Genomic DNA, 12,526 nt, shown 5'->3' with positions numbered 1-12,526 from the left:
GTTATTGAGCCTGAATATCCAATATATTTTCCAAGTAAGTTTACCTCCACACGCACTGGCACAATAGGTTTAAAGAGCAATATAAAAACAGTATGAAACATTCATGTTTTGATCTGACAACTGCAAAAGTAGTTATATCAGCAAATAATTGCTTGTATTTTTGCTACTTTGGAAAGGAGTAGGGAACTACCTCGTTAATGTAGTATGGCATATGTTTTCAGAATCCACCATGGAAATCAGCTTTTAGCAGACATTGGAAGAAAAAGGATAGCTTTCTGTCCAGGTCCTGTTTTTGGTCCGGGTTTGTACTGTCCAGTTCTTTTCAGTGCCACATACCAATCAGAGTATTTCCGTGACCGGTAAGTGTTATAGTTATTGGATTCCAAACGCTCAAAAAAGAAACATTCTTCTGTTGCACATTTCTAAAGGGAAAAAGAAAAGGATTATTGGTATTCCATCACAACAAATCAATTCCTCAAAGTCACAGAAGTAACTTATCACAAACAAAAATTAGCAATACATTCGGTATTAAGAAAGTCACATAAAATATTTTGTGTTTAAAGACAGATAGTTATTTTTAAAATAGTTAAAAGCACCTACAAGAAGAAAAGTTTTTAGCTATGATTCATTTATTGTCTTTAACACAGACCAAGCAGATCCTAGTTTGTTTTCACTACATAATTCTTTGTTCCTATCTGAAATGCAGTCAAACAATTAAATGAAGAACCCAGTATGCTAGATCCTGATTTCCATACTCACCAGTTTTATCATCTTATCCTAAGTTACAATTTAATCAAAAAAAGGCAGGATATATAAAAAAGGGAGTGCTTTCCTTGCCGCCTTCAAACCAACCATTTCATCAATTAGATAAATAGTATGGCATAGTTTCAGCCTTTGCCTATTCTTTTCTAATTGTAAGGTTTAAATTTCCTGAAGCCAATTCAAGTCTTTATTTATACTGTTCTAAAACAAACAGTAGCAAGTCTGTTTCTGTTCAAGTTTCCCCCCCCCCCACCCCCCCCCCCCCCCCCCCCCCGCAACTTAATATTTTTTTAAACCATTTTAAGGAAAGATCGGACCTAGCAAACAGGTATATTCCACACAGAAAGCAAATATACTCCACCCATCTATGGTAAATAATCTTCCTCAGAACGGCACTGCTTCTGTTTTGAAGCCAGTCTGCTTTACAGTTTAGTACATCTGTGGAATTATTCCACTTCTGGAAGTAAGTCTTCAAACTATTTCACCTAGGCTGAGTTAACATGTCTTCACACCTACAAATAAAAAAGGTGGTTCTTCGCACAACAGGTAAAAATTGAGCTGAGCAAGTCCTCACCATAGGAAGTTAGTTTCCCACAGCTTAAATAGATTCAAGTGAGTTCTGGGCAAGTTCATGGAAAAGAAATTCTCTGAGGTTTAATAAATATGTAGAAGCCTGTCTGAGAAGGCCCCAAAGCTGTAACTGGTTGCAGGCTGGGAGAGTATTACAAGGAATTACTGTAGATGTCTTCACTTACACTCTGCGTAAAGTTACCATCAGATGGAAGATACTGGACTGCATACAAACCCCTGAAACGGGAAGGCTGCTAGTAAGGCAGGCAGTGTGATATCCCTTCTTCTGCTTATCTCTGCACAGAGAAGAAAACTCTGCTCCCTCAGGGTGACCACACTGAAGAGAAACAGTCTTACTTTTCAAATGATCCCATTCATATAAGTGAGATCATTTAAGAAAGATATTATCTACTGCAATTAAAAACAGAATCTAACCAACAAATTCTGTTGGATTGCTGTTATTGCCTGGGGGACTTAAAACCTGTTCAATTTAACCAGTATTAATAGCTGTTCTCAGTCAAGAGAAAACAGGTAAGTTTATTCACTGTCTGAAATTCATCACCAAGAAATTCACATGGTTCCTCCATATCAATAAATATTAGAGGACATATGAACAACTTCAAATAAGATCTCATGCTACTGGAGGAGGATCCCTATCCATGTTTAACTGCATTTATCCCACATCATATTCAGAACAGCAAACCCCTGGCAATCGTTAACATTTTTCTAACAATGACAACAATTGCAAACCTGACTGCAGAACCTACACTTTAAGGAAGAGAAAGTGTTTTCTAAAAGATAACTGAAATTTATCCCAGCTGTAATTTAGGGGGGGGCAGAGGGGGATTGCTTTTCACATACTGCATTTGTCAATCCATCAAATCAGTCATTCTCATTTACCCTAAAAAAAAATTACGCAAAGGCCAGAGGAGGAGAAAAGCTAGTCATTAAAAGCATGTAAAATCTTGGAGAGGAGACGGGAAATGTGAAGAAATGCCTAAACAAGTAGACTGCTCTGTCACAATTTTCTGTTAATATCCATAAGTATGTATAGTATCCAGCTAGAACTAAAATGTGGAATATATGTGAAAATATACAAGAAAAAAATAACTTCTTATATATGCCAAGTTTCTGTTGCTACAAGCAATTAAGCCAGTCAAATGCAGTCTGGAATAGTGATCTGCCTCCAAACATAAGTCTTCAAATGTAAGTTTTGGCAATAAAAACACAGCTCCTTCATTTCCACCCTTTTCAGATATGAATTCTGGTTTCTTAAGAAAACTTTTAACAAAAAATCTGTGACCTATTTCTGATTTCTATAAATCACTAATGTTTTTACATTTTACATAGCAGAAATCAAACTAACAATTTTCATAATTCATATTTTAAATGGTCTTTCTCAAGATAAATCATATTTTAATGCCTTTCACTCTTGCAATGTGAAAACAGATGCATTCATCATCTCAGGCCACAATGATCCAAGTCTGAAATGGATTATAGCAGCCTTAAGAGGGCACAGAAACAGTATAAGATGCATTTAAAAACAAAAATTAACGTTAATTCAGAGTTTAGGCAAGTTCAGTACAATTGCCCAAACTGGAAATTCTGGCAAAGCAAATTCTTAAATCATCACAGCTGACTAACACCTTGCTCTCTCCTCTCACCCAAAACGGCGGCACTTCCAGGAGCCCCAAGACTACCCGCGCCACACTCGCACCAGGCACAGATGCGATACCTGGTAGAGCACTAACTGAATCCTGCAGCCACCTGGTTTCTCTATGCACCCTGCCCATTAAAGCACGGTCTGATCATGCAGCAGGGAAATTAGATCAGACCTACAACTGGTGAAAACAGAGTCTTTATAAACAGGTTGTTAGGCCCAACTCCAGCTTCCCCGGGGAAGGAAGCAGCTCCCCGTGCAGCAGCGGTGACAGCGGGGGGGCACTGCAGGACTCCAAGCACAGATGAAAGGCAAGTTCGCACATCGGCTGCGTGCCAGTGCTTTTTAACACGCTTGGGCTCGGCTGCATTCGAAGCGGTGATCCAGCAGCGACAGATCGCACAGCACGTCGTGAAGCACCCGAACGATCGGGCTCCCCAGAAGAGGCCGAGCAAGCGGCCAGCGCTCGGGCTGCAGCCCCGTGCTCAGCAGCGCTCCCTCCCAGGGGCACTGCCAGGCGGCTCCAACGCGGCCTGCAGAGCTTGGCCTTTTGCGAGTAAATATTTTGTCTACTGCCAAGCAAGAGCTCCGTCCAAGAGAAGTCTGAGCAACTAAGTGAAAACAAACACTGAAAGCAGGAGTTTTGCACATTAGCAATGCCGGTCGCAGCTGAGCTCGTACAGCAGCCTGCTGTGTGCCACCGCTTACAGTAGCCAAACCCGTAACTGCTGCCGAATGCACGGTCGTGATTCACCCACTACACAGTAATTGACTGAAAGAGGCAGCAACTTCCTGAGACAAAATTCTTCCTCCCTTATTTGCACAGCCAAAAGCCACCCACTGATTCATCCGCAGTGCAAACTGCATCTGCCTTAATATCACATACTATGTCAATTAACAAGTTTCGATATTTTTGACTCAGATTAGGAATTAAAATTTCTAAAGCAACCGAAGTTCTCTGTAATATTTGCTCACACTAAAAACCAAAACTGGAACGTTAACCTGCAACAGTACCTACCAGAGCAGATGGATAACGACCTCAGAAATATGATCATTTTTACCCTTTTATAACTATGGCAGGGCCAGGAAATGAAGATTAGTATCACAAATATTCTTGTATCACAGTTTTAACCCATAATATCAAAAGAAAGAAATTTCCCTTAAAGTCCTTCAGTCTGACGAAACCTCTCCAATCATAGCTAATGAGAAATTAGTTGTTGTGAATTGTAAGGATTGGTCAAAAATACAATTCTTCCTCCCATGGGAAATGCTGAGAAATTTCTTTATAAAATGAAATAGTCTAAAATGTTTAATCCAATAAGGTGAAACCATTTTATTATTATCTAAATGAAACTGAAAAGTCAAAATGAAATATGGTAGCCATATCAAAAATGAAATGTTTCAATTTTTCCATTAAAAATCTGATGGAATAGATGCATTTCTGCAAAACTATTTTTAGTCAGAACAGCATTTTCCAACAGAAAGTTCTGATTGGCTGCACTGATAACCTGCCATTTCCTCCAGTGACTGAACAGGTGAAAATTCCCTCTCCCCCACAAAAAATGAATCTGTTAGCAAACACAAAACACAAAACTGCTTAATTAAAATCCATATCCAGCTTCCCAGAGGAGAAAGCAATCCACTGCAGCACAATGCAGATCACCAGCGTAAGAAGCAGTACACTGGCTATGCAATACATGGTTTTGCAAAAGCTAACTCTGAACAAGCCACAAAGAAATATCTCAACAAAGCAATTACAGAAACATTTAACTAGAAGAAAAAGAAGGCTTGATAATTACTTGTAATGGCATTTTTGAAGATGTTAATATGTTTATAAAACAAGAGTTCAAAGCAAACTGACACATGACTCAAAAGTAATCAAAAAGAAAACAAAACAGATGTTAGTGTTTAAGTAACAACAGCAAGCCTACACATACATAACTGATTGCTAGGTATTAAAATGGAAAGGCTGTTTCACACTGTGAGCAGAAACCTGGCTCACATGATGAAGCAACATGCAAGTACGGATAACAGAGTATGAAATACTGAAAGTGCCAAATATATCTGGGACAAAGAATAAGCTGTGTAAATTGATGGTTAAGCTAGTGTGCAGCTGTGCAATACCAAAGAGATTATTATTAAGAATCTCATTATCCCAAAACAACAGAACTTCAAGTTCAGCGTGCTGGTGATTATGTGATAAATCTGCAATGTGCCAAGGCACAGAAATGTAAAACTGACCAAGGAAAAACATCAGCTTGGGCTGATATACTGGAGACCAGGAATGTGACCAGATTTGGGGGGGGGAGGGGGGGGGAGAGAAGTGATCATAGCCAGTGGTTTCACCACAGAAATTTACGAAGGCTTCATAATTTTTAAAATAGTTCATTCCAGGAACATATTTGCCTTTAAAATGTTCTCTTAATTGAAAAGTGTGCTACTCAAAATTACTGATGGAAAAGCACAGAATAGTACTTGAATGACTAGTGGGTTTGAGGACTAAAGAAGTGTTTAGAAATTAAAGTTTCATAATGTTTTAATAGAAATAAGCAAAGGTTTCAGCAAATACAAATTCATGTGCACTGAGGAGATCATTTCATTGTGAAAATTTCACAAATACGCTCTTACAAAGCTCTCACTGAAACACAACACTGCTCAAAATGAAAGAGAAATGCTGGCAATTGTGAACAGTTTCAGGAACGCATTTATAGGCAGAAAACAGTAGAGACAGAATTGGCCMCAAGCTGCTGGAAGCCGTATTACAGAAATCCTCATGGAAAAAAATCACTTATGCTTCAGAAGGCAATCATGAAATTGCAAAAGTATTCATTAGACGTGAAATACAGGCTGTGTTAAAGAACAAAATCTTCTTAGACCAGGCAGTTTTCACAAGCACCTATTAACAGCAAAAATGAAGAGCTGTAGGAAGCGGTGTTTGCAGTAAACATGACTGAAGTAATACCCATCTTCAGAAACAAAAACTTGTTTTATAAGCTCAATAGAAAGCACAAAATGACCCAACTTAAACAAATGTTGAGAGAGTAACTCCAGATTAACAGCAAATACTGTCCCAAGCACATCACCATACGAGAACTAAACGATAAAAGAGCTGCCTATCACTGCAATAGAAACATATTCTACACAACGGACACAACCAAAAACCACTATACGGCATGAGGGTGGAGATGCCTGAGTGTCCTGTTCTGACCATTCGGGGACACTGCCGCTGAAGGCAAGGAGGGCAATTTGAATAGGAAGCAGAACGTCAGCCCACCAAAACCACAGGAAATTCCCAACTACGCTTAATTCAAGAATAGCACAGTGGGCTACTTGTCACATTTTCTTCAACTGAGCTGTCACACAATATCCAAGTAAATAACACCGTAACTTGATACAGGTTCTGTAATGATATTCACAGGCGCAAACCGAACTGGCTCCCCTGGAGCAAGAGAAGGTGCTGAATGGCCGAGGAGCACACGGGCATCCCTGCTCACAAAGTCTTTCAAGTGTTTTGGTCGCTTTAGGACCAGGCAGGGACTGACATGAGGAGGATCAGAATTAATTTCTGTGGCCCTTCACGTGAGTAATTTCATTAACTGCAACTCAGCTGGAATAAGGACTTGATTTCTTTACTATGACCACCTTGTGAGGGCTGTCAGCTAAGACCTTCACAGAATCTGAATGTGGCAATGTTCGAGTTACCGAAGCATCGGGGTTACTTTAGAATTAAAATTCTAGAAGGATGCGCTACAGTGGTATTTCACTGGTGACAAATGTTAAAAGTTTGTCTGCATTGAAAGTTGAGAATATGGACAAGATATTTCCAGTGCCTGCACCTTATAAGTAAGACAAATACAAGCGCAGCTCTAAAAAAATTTTAAATCTAGCTTAGAAGACTTTAACTTCTGCCAAGCATATTAGCTTTAAAACACAGTTAAAAATGAAGCTGACACCAATAAAAAGGCAGAGTTTAGACTAAAACTAGTCTCATTAGACTAGTTTCAACTTGCATTTTTTTTAGTTCTATAAACACATTTTCAAAATGTTTTTCTTACCAGTTTTCCAGTTTGCAGGTATACATGACCAAAAAAACTGATTCCCTACAAAGAGGACTATATACAGACTATTAAAGCATAAAAATCAAATAAAATTCAAAAAAATTGGCTTTACCTTCTATTTTAAGACAGGTCTTTACAACTGTTTTATGTGAAAATTAGTGGAAGAGGAAAAAGCTACTCTGGAAAAAAAAAAAAAAAAACTTTTTTCTCCCCTTGTTCTTATCATTTCCCTCCATACACAATCACTGTGATTTTTCTCTTTCAAACAGGGCCATTCCCGTTAGTTTCTGCAGCTTGCTCTGCTGCTTCTAGGTGAGGGCAGACGTCTCCATCTTTTCCTAGTTCATAGTTTAATTCATTGACAAAAACGTTGCAGAGCTCTTTTTTCCCTGATAAATCACAAGCATACAGTAGTCAAAAAACTCCTGCAGCAGGAGAGGTGACTAAATACAGGGGAATCAGAGGACCTAATCAACAGAGATATAGAGACACATTAAAAATGCTGCTTACCAATGCCAGCAATCTGCCATCTTCCTTCATAGCAAGAAAGCGATTTGCACTTACACCTTTGATTGACACCACTCCTCTTTCTTCTGCTTGAAGCTGCAGTTTGACTGGGAACAAAAAGACAAAGTAAATGTTCAAAAACACTGCAGTATTTCAGCACTTGACAGAGTGAAGCCTACTGCTTCAAACCTAAAACCAGAGAAAGCCTGCGCTTTAGCTCGCAGCAAAGATAGCAAGCTTTCCACCTCTAGTCTTCTGACCCCATAGCTCAGCAAAGAAAATGCTTACTACAAATTCAGTAGATGTATAACTGGCAACACTAAGCATAAGTTACTTTTGCATGTACCTTTTACATATAAGCAATACAAAAAACAAGAAATTCCTTACAGGAGTACTCACAGCACAGTCAACTGTTTAGAGCATGTGGGAATTCTTCAAGTTAGTTTCCTTAAGTGAGTATTTTTCCATGTTTAAGAAGCAGCATCAGGGATTGAATGCTTGCAATTCTATATAGTTAAACTGTCAGCACTTACAGATACGAATCTGTACTATGATCCTTAGGACCGCTTAGGATCGTGTCATTATGGGATCTCGCTAGTGTTCTAGCGGTTCCCAACCGAAGAGTGCAACATGGTTTACATAGATTAGGACCTTGAAAGTGGGGTGTATTTGAAGCAATTGTTTTAAAAACTGAACTGCCATATTTATTGCAAATCTTCAGGGTCACACCACAGCTTGTAGGTTGGTGAATTTAGTACATGGAAATTCCTCATCTCAACACAAAGTCTGAATTGATTTTTCTAATTACAAATCAAATCCACTAGCTTAGATCAAAACAGAGAAGTTTTCATTTCTGCCTGTTTCAAGCTATAAGGATAAGCCAAAACTGGCCTCCACCTAAACCCGAAAGAGTTGGTTGCTTTTTTCCTTTTTTTTTTCCCTGATTGTTTGCATTAAGTTAAGGCTTTAAGTGGTTAAAACACCTGAACCAGGAAGTCGCATATACACTGCATTTCAGCGTGGCTTTAATGTGAATATCTATGACAATGTACCTCAAAGTTTAGATTTTTCAACCACTAGCTATGTAGGACTCGGAATACTGCAATACAAGAAACAATACCAAATACCACAGAAAAGTCCACCAAGCAAGTATCTTCTACATGACTTAGATATTTGAGGCTCAAATAAGATCTAAACACCGTATTGGAACTTCATTTTTCTGGAGAACAAGAAGAAAGAGAAGCAATGCACATACTGTCTTAAACCTCACAAAACATCTTAGTTTGTTTCAACCATTTTTAGACCATCTCCCTCTGAAAATTTAACTATTTAAAAACATCCTGAAGTCCTATACATCAGGTGAAATGGACACTTCAGACTGCTTGCAGCTTGACAAGTGATTCTTCCTCCCATCATTCATGGAAAGAATATACCAATTTCCTGCAGGTCCATCCCATTGGCCTAGCTGGCATGGTCAATACAATTCAATCCGATTTCTGCTAAAAAACAAGCCCAACCATTTCGGTAACAGCAGAACACAAGAGGTTCAATTTCCCTGAACTTCTAGCTTTCCATTCTGCTCTGGATGGCCGTTACTTCCAGAGAAACCTGCATTTCCAATCTCTTTTACTTAAAGAATAAAAATGAGAAGCAAGCCCAGAAAAGTACTGTTTTTCTGTGCAATACTGTGCTTTCATCCACAGTTCCACTAAACAGGGATTTTAAGAGCAACTGTGCTTCCATAACAGGAAGCAAGATCATCCCTTCAATGCAGGCATCCAAAATGAGAAACAGTGTTTTGCTTCTCACCTTCTCAGGGTGTAAAGACCACGCTTTTGCCAAAGAGTTACAGCAGCTAAAGAAGGAACAACCAGGATGTCGCAAGCTGGTACCAGTTATGTGTTCATCAGGTGTCAGAATGAAGGATGTGACTCATCTGGTGTTGAGACTATCAGTGTTTCCAAAAACGAACTGGCCTGGAATTTATTCATCCTCCTGTTTACATCCCAGAAATTATTCTGGGAATTAGTATTAGTAAAGAACATTTTATATTTGAAAATCCCCGTGACACTATGCAGAAATCTCACCATGCTGAACGCCCAACTAGAGGAACTGACAGATGTACTCTGTTCACTCCAAGTATTAAACCATGGACCTGCACGACTTTGTATTTTTTGATTTCTTTCTTTGAAGGGTTCATGAGAAACAGTAATCACTACTTCACCCATGTATCTGCACATATCCAGTTCTGTATAGTTACATTGGTACCAAAGCTTAGAGAGGAAAGTCTAATGGGCAACACTGGTATCCATCATCTCAGATATGAGCTTTAGTCACCTACTTGCCTCAATGAAGCATATCAGTTTTTCCTATTTAAAGATGAATTATTAAAAAAAAAAAAGCATGACCTTTTAACTTACCAAAATTAAAGTTTTAAGTGACCATATATTTTTAGTGGAAGGGTCCCTTGAAATTCAGAGGGAGGTTACTGCTTATTTGGCTTTTTATTTGTTTGGGGGGAAAAGAGTTTTTTGCAATTCAAATGAATACCTTCTTGGTTTATTTCTGCTTTTTTTAAAGATGGGACTGAAGAAACCCCAATAGAGAGAATACTGAGAACATGAAATCTTTAGGATAATTGCTGCAAAGCCCTTTTTAAGCATTAAAATTATTTCATCTGATTTTTGCTGTAGGTACAGACATCAACAGGAGTTTTTATTAAATCCACTAATTTATACATAAAAATGATGCTGCATTAATGCACACGCTGCACTCTAAAGAAAACAAAATGAATTCTTCTGAATTATGCGCCTATTGCCATTTTGCACAACAAAAAAATCAATTCTCGTAATTCACAAACAACCCACAACTTCCAGATTACAGAAACCTCTTTAATCATAAACACATCGGTGAAATGTTTAATTTCATCCCAGAATCAAGTATCCAAATTACAGGTCTCCCTGAAACTAGTTATTAGGCCAAAATCAGACTTGTGAGCAGCTTCAGAAACCTCTGGTACAACTCCTTGCCTTCTGGGAAAGCAAGGAGGTGGAGAAGTGCCATGGGCAGGACGGTTGAGATGTGCCCAAGCGTAGAGCTCTCACTGCTCACTTAACAAAATACAGCTGCATGAAATATCTGAAAAGCAGTATTAGTTACTACAGCATGGACATATTACGCTTCATGACTTTCTCTTGACAGAAAAGCATGCTGACTCCTAAAACTTCATATTGGGCCAAAAGTTCAGATTCTGTAAAAACAAACTTTTATAAAAAGTTTGTAAGGCCTCTAAAAATATTTGCATAGTCTAGAGAAGCTAGTGAAAAGTGTTACTTTTGAAAATATACATATTCTTTTCCTGCAGAGTTTGGGAAAAAAAAACAAAAAAATGCAGTACTGAAAGTCCCCAAAGCAAAATCAGCTTCACTGGATTTTCCTCTCCAACTTGTAAAATACATGAACAAAAAGAGCCAAAATAGTATCTTAACTTTTTCAGGTTTCAGCGTTATTTTATGGATTCATTAATGCAAGGTAACTGTTCTCCACAGTGTCAGGTTGATCTGGAGAGGCCAAGACACAGTACAACCTTGCTAATCAAATAAATTTTGACCACATAATCACCACCAGAAGCAACCATTTTAGGTTTAGCTCAATACAACTTAGTACAACGGGTCATAAGAGAAACCTAGCACCTGACGCTGCCGCTCTGTATCTCTTGCAGCCTTTAGGCTGCATTAGTCCAGACATTAGTCCGCATTAGTCCAGGCACCGGCCATCATTTAAATCTATTCATAACATTTGTCTTCAGCAGACTTTAACCACAAAACCAGGTCCATGAAAACCCTGCTCAGCACCCACGCAACCTTGTCAGAGCCCTGAAAATCTAAAGATGACAGATTTACAGAGTAATGCCTATATGCAGCACGTTGCATCACCTTTAGCAGCTCTATAAAATTTTCAAGCTAATCACAACTGTCAAAGCCAAAGAAAGTAAATTCTGTGATTAAATACATAATAATCTAATTCTTGTCACGTACCCCACATTCTGCTTAGGCCATTATTGGTTATCTTTACTATTAGGAAAAAATATATATATTAGCTGTTAACTCTCGTGGAACAGTTTCCATCCCGTATGGGGAACTGCCATTTCATGGGGCCACTTCTGCCAGAGATGCTTGCGGGATACAACTTTGTAGAAAAGACACCAGATAAATTTGGGACATGACAGCAATTGCCCCACACCCTAAAGTTGCATTTATCTGCTGCCACTGCAGGAGACCTTCCCCTCTTGACAAAATTTAAGTAAATCAATTAAGAAATTTGTAAACCAAAAAAGTAGCACAGACTGCTGTAGAACAGCAAGTTAACGGACTGGGGGTAAAAAAGGCAGGTTTTCCCAGTTATTCTGGCAGTCCTCTGCAAGGCGTCCAGAGGAGATGGGCTTCTCATTCAGGAGAGGGATTCAAAGCCTTCCACTGCCATAAACTTCTGATACTATAAAACGGGATTATAAAACCATCCTAAATGAAACTACCTCTTAAGCATTTTCCTTGTTCCTGTGTTCAATACAACCACAAAACTGGTAGCTGAATAAATGAATCATTTATCAAAATACAATTTATGCATGCAACAACTCAGTCCACAATTCTGCAATGAAGATTTTGCCTGGAGAAAACACACTAAGCCCAGAAGAAGCCACAGTACAGCCCTCTGACAAGCTGCACAGATAAAGCGCAAAAAAGGACTTGCCATCATAAGGGGGACAGGGAGCAAGCCACACAGAGACCAAATTCTCCAACCAAAGTTAAATCAATCAATTAATATTTATAGCCTTAGAAGAGGACACATTAATAATTTTCTGATTTTCTGATGCCAGGTAAACGTTCCAATTACAGGGGGGGAAAAAAAGTAATATATGAAAGGACATGACGAACAAATCTCTCCTTGCTCACCCGTGCCGTGACATCAA

At 38.8% G+C, this 12,526-nt stretch overlaps 1 protein-coding gene across 1 annotated transcript in view; it reads right to left on the bottom strand.

Moving 5' to 3' along the window:
- Nucleotides 1–25: 25 nt before the first annotated feature.
- Nucleotides 26–12,526, bottom strand: part of FGF2 (fibroblast growth factor 2) — a 36,366-nt gene continuing 23,865 nt past the window's right edge. Inside the window, exons 3-4 of the mRNA XM_026081430.1 lie at nt 7,561–7,664; nt 26–422 (exon numbers count right to left, since the gene is read on the bottom strand). Coding sequence (XP_025937215.1) covers nt 237–422; nt 7,561–7,664 — 290 coding nt within the window. The 3' untranslated portion in view covers nt 26–236. The remainder of the gene's footprint in view (nt 423–7,560; nt 7,665–12,526) is intronic.

The sequence above is a fragment of the Apteryx rowi genome, unplaced genomic scaffold (assembly GCF_003343035.1).
Source record: "Apteryx rowi isolate R43461 unplaced genomic scaffold, aptRow1 scaffold_55, whole genome shotgun sequence".
Taxonomy (NCBI): Eukaryota; Metazoa; Chordata; class Aves; order Apterygiformes; family Apterygidae; genus Apteryx; species Apteryx rowi.
This window is presented reverse-complemented; position numbering and strand designations above follow the sequence as displayed.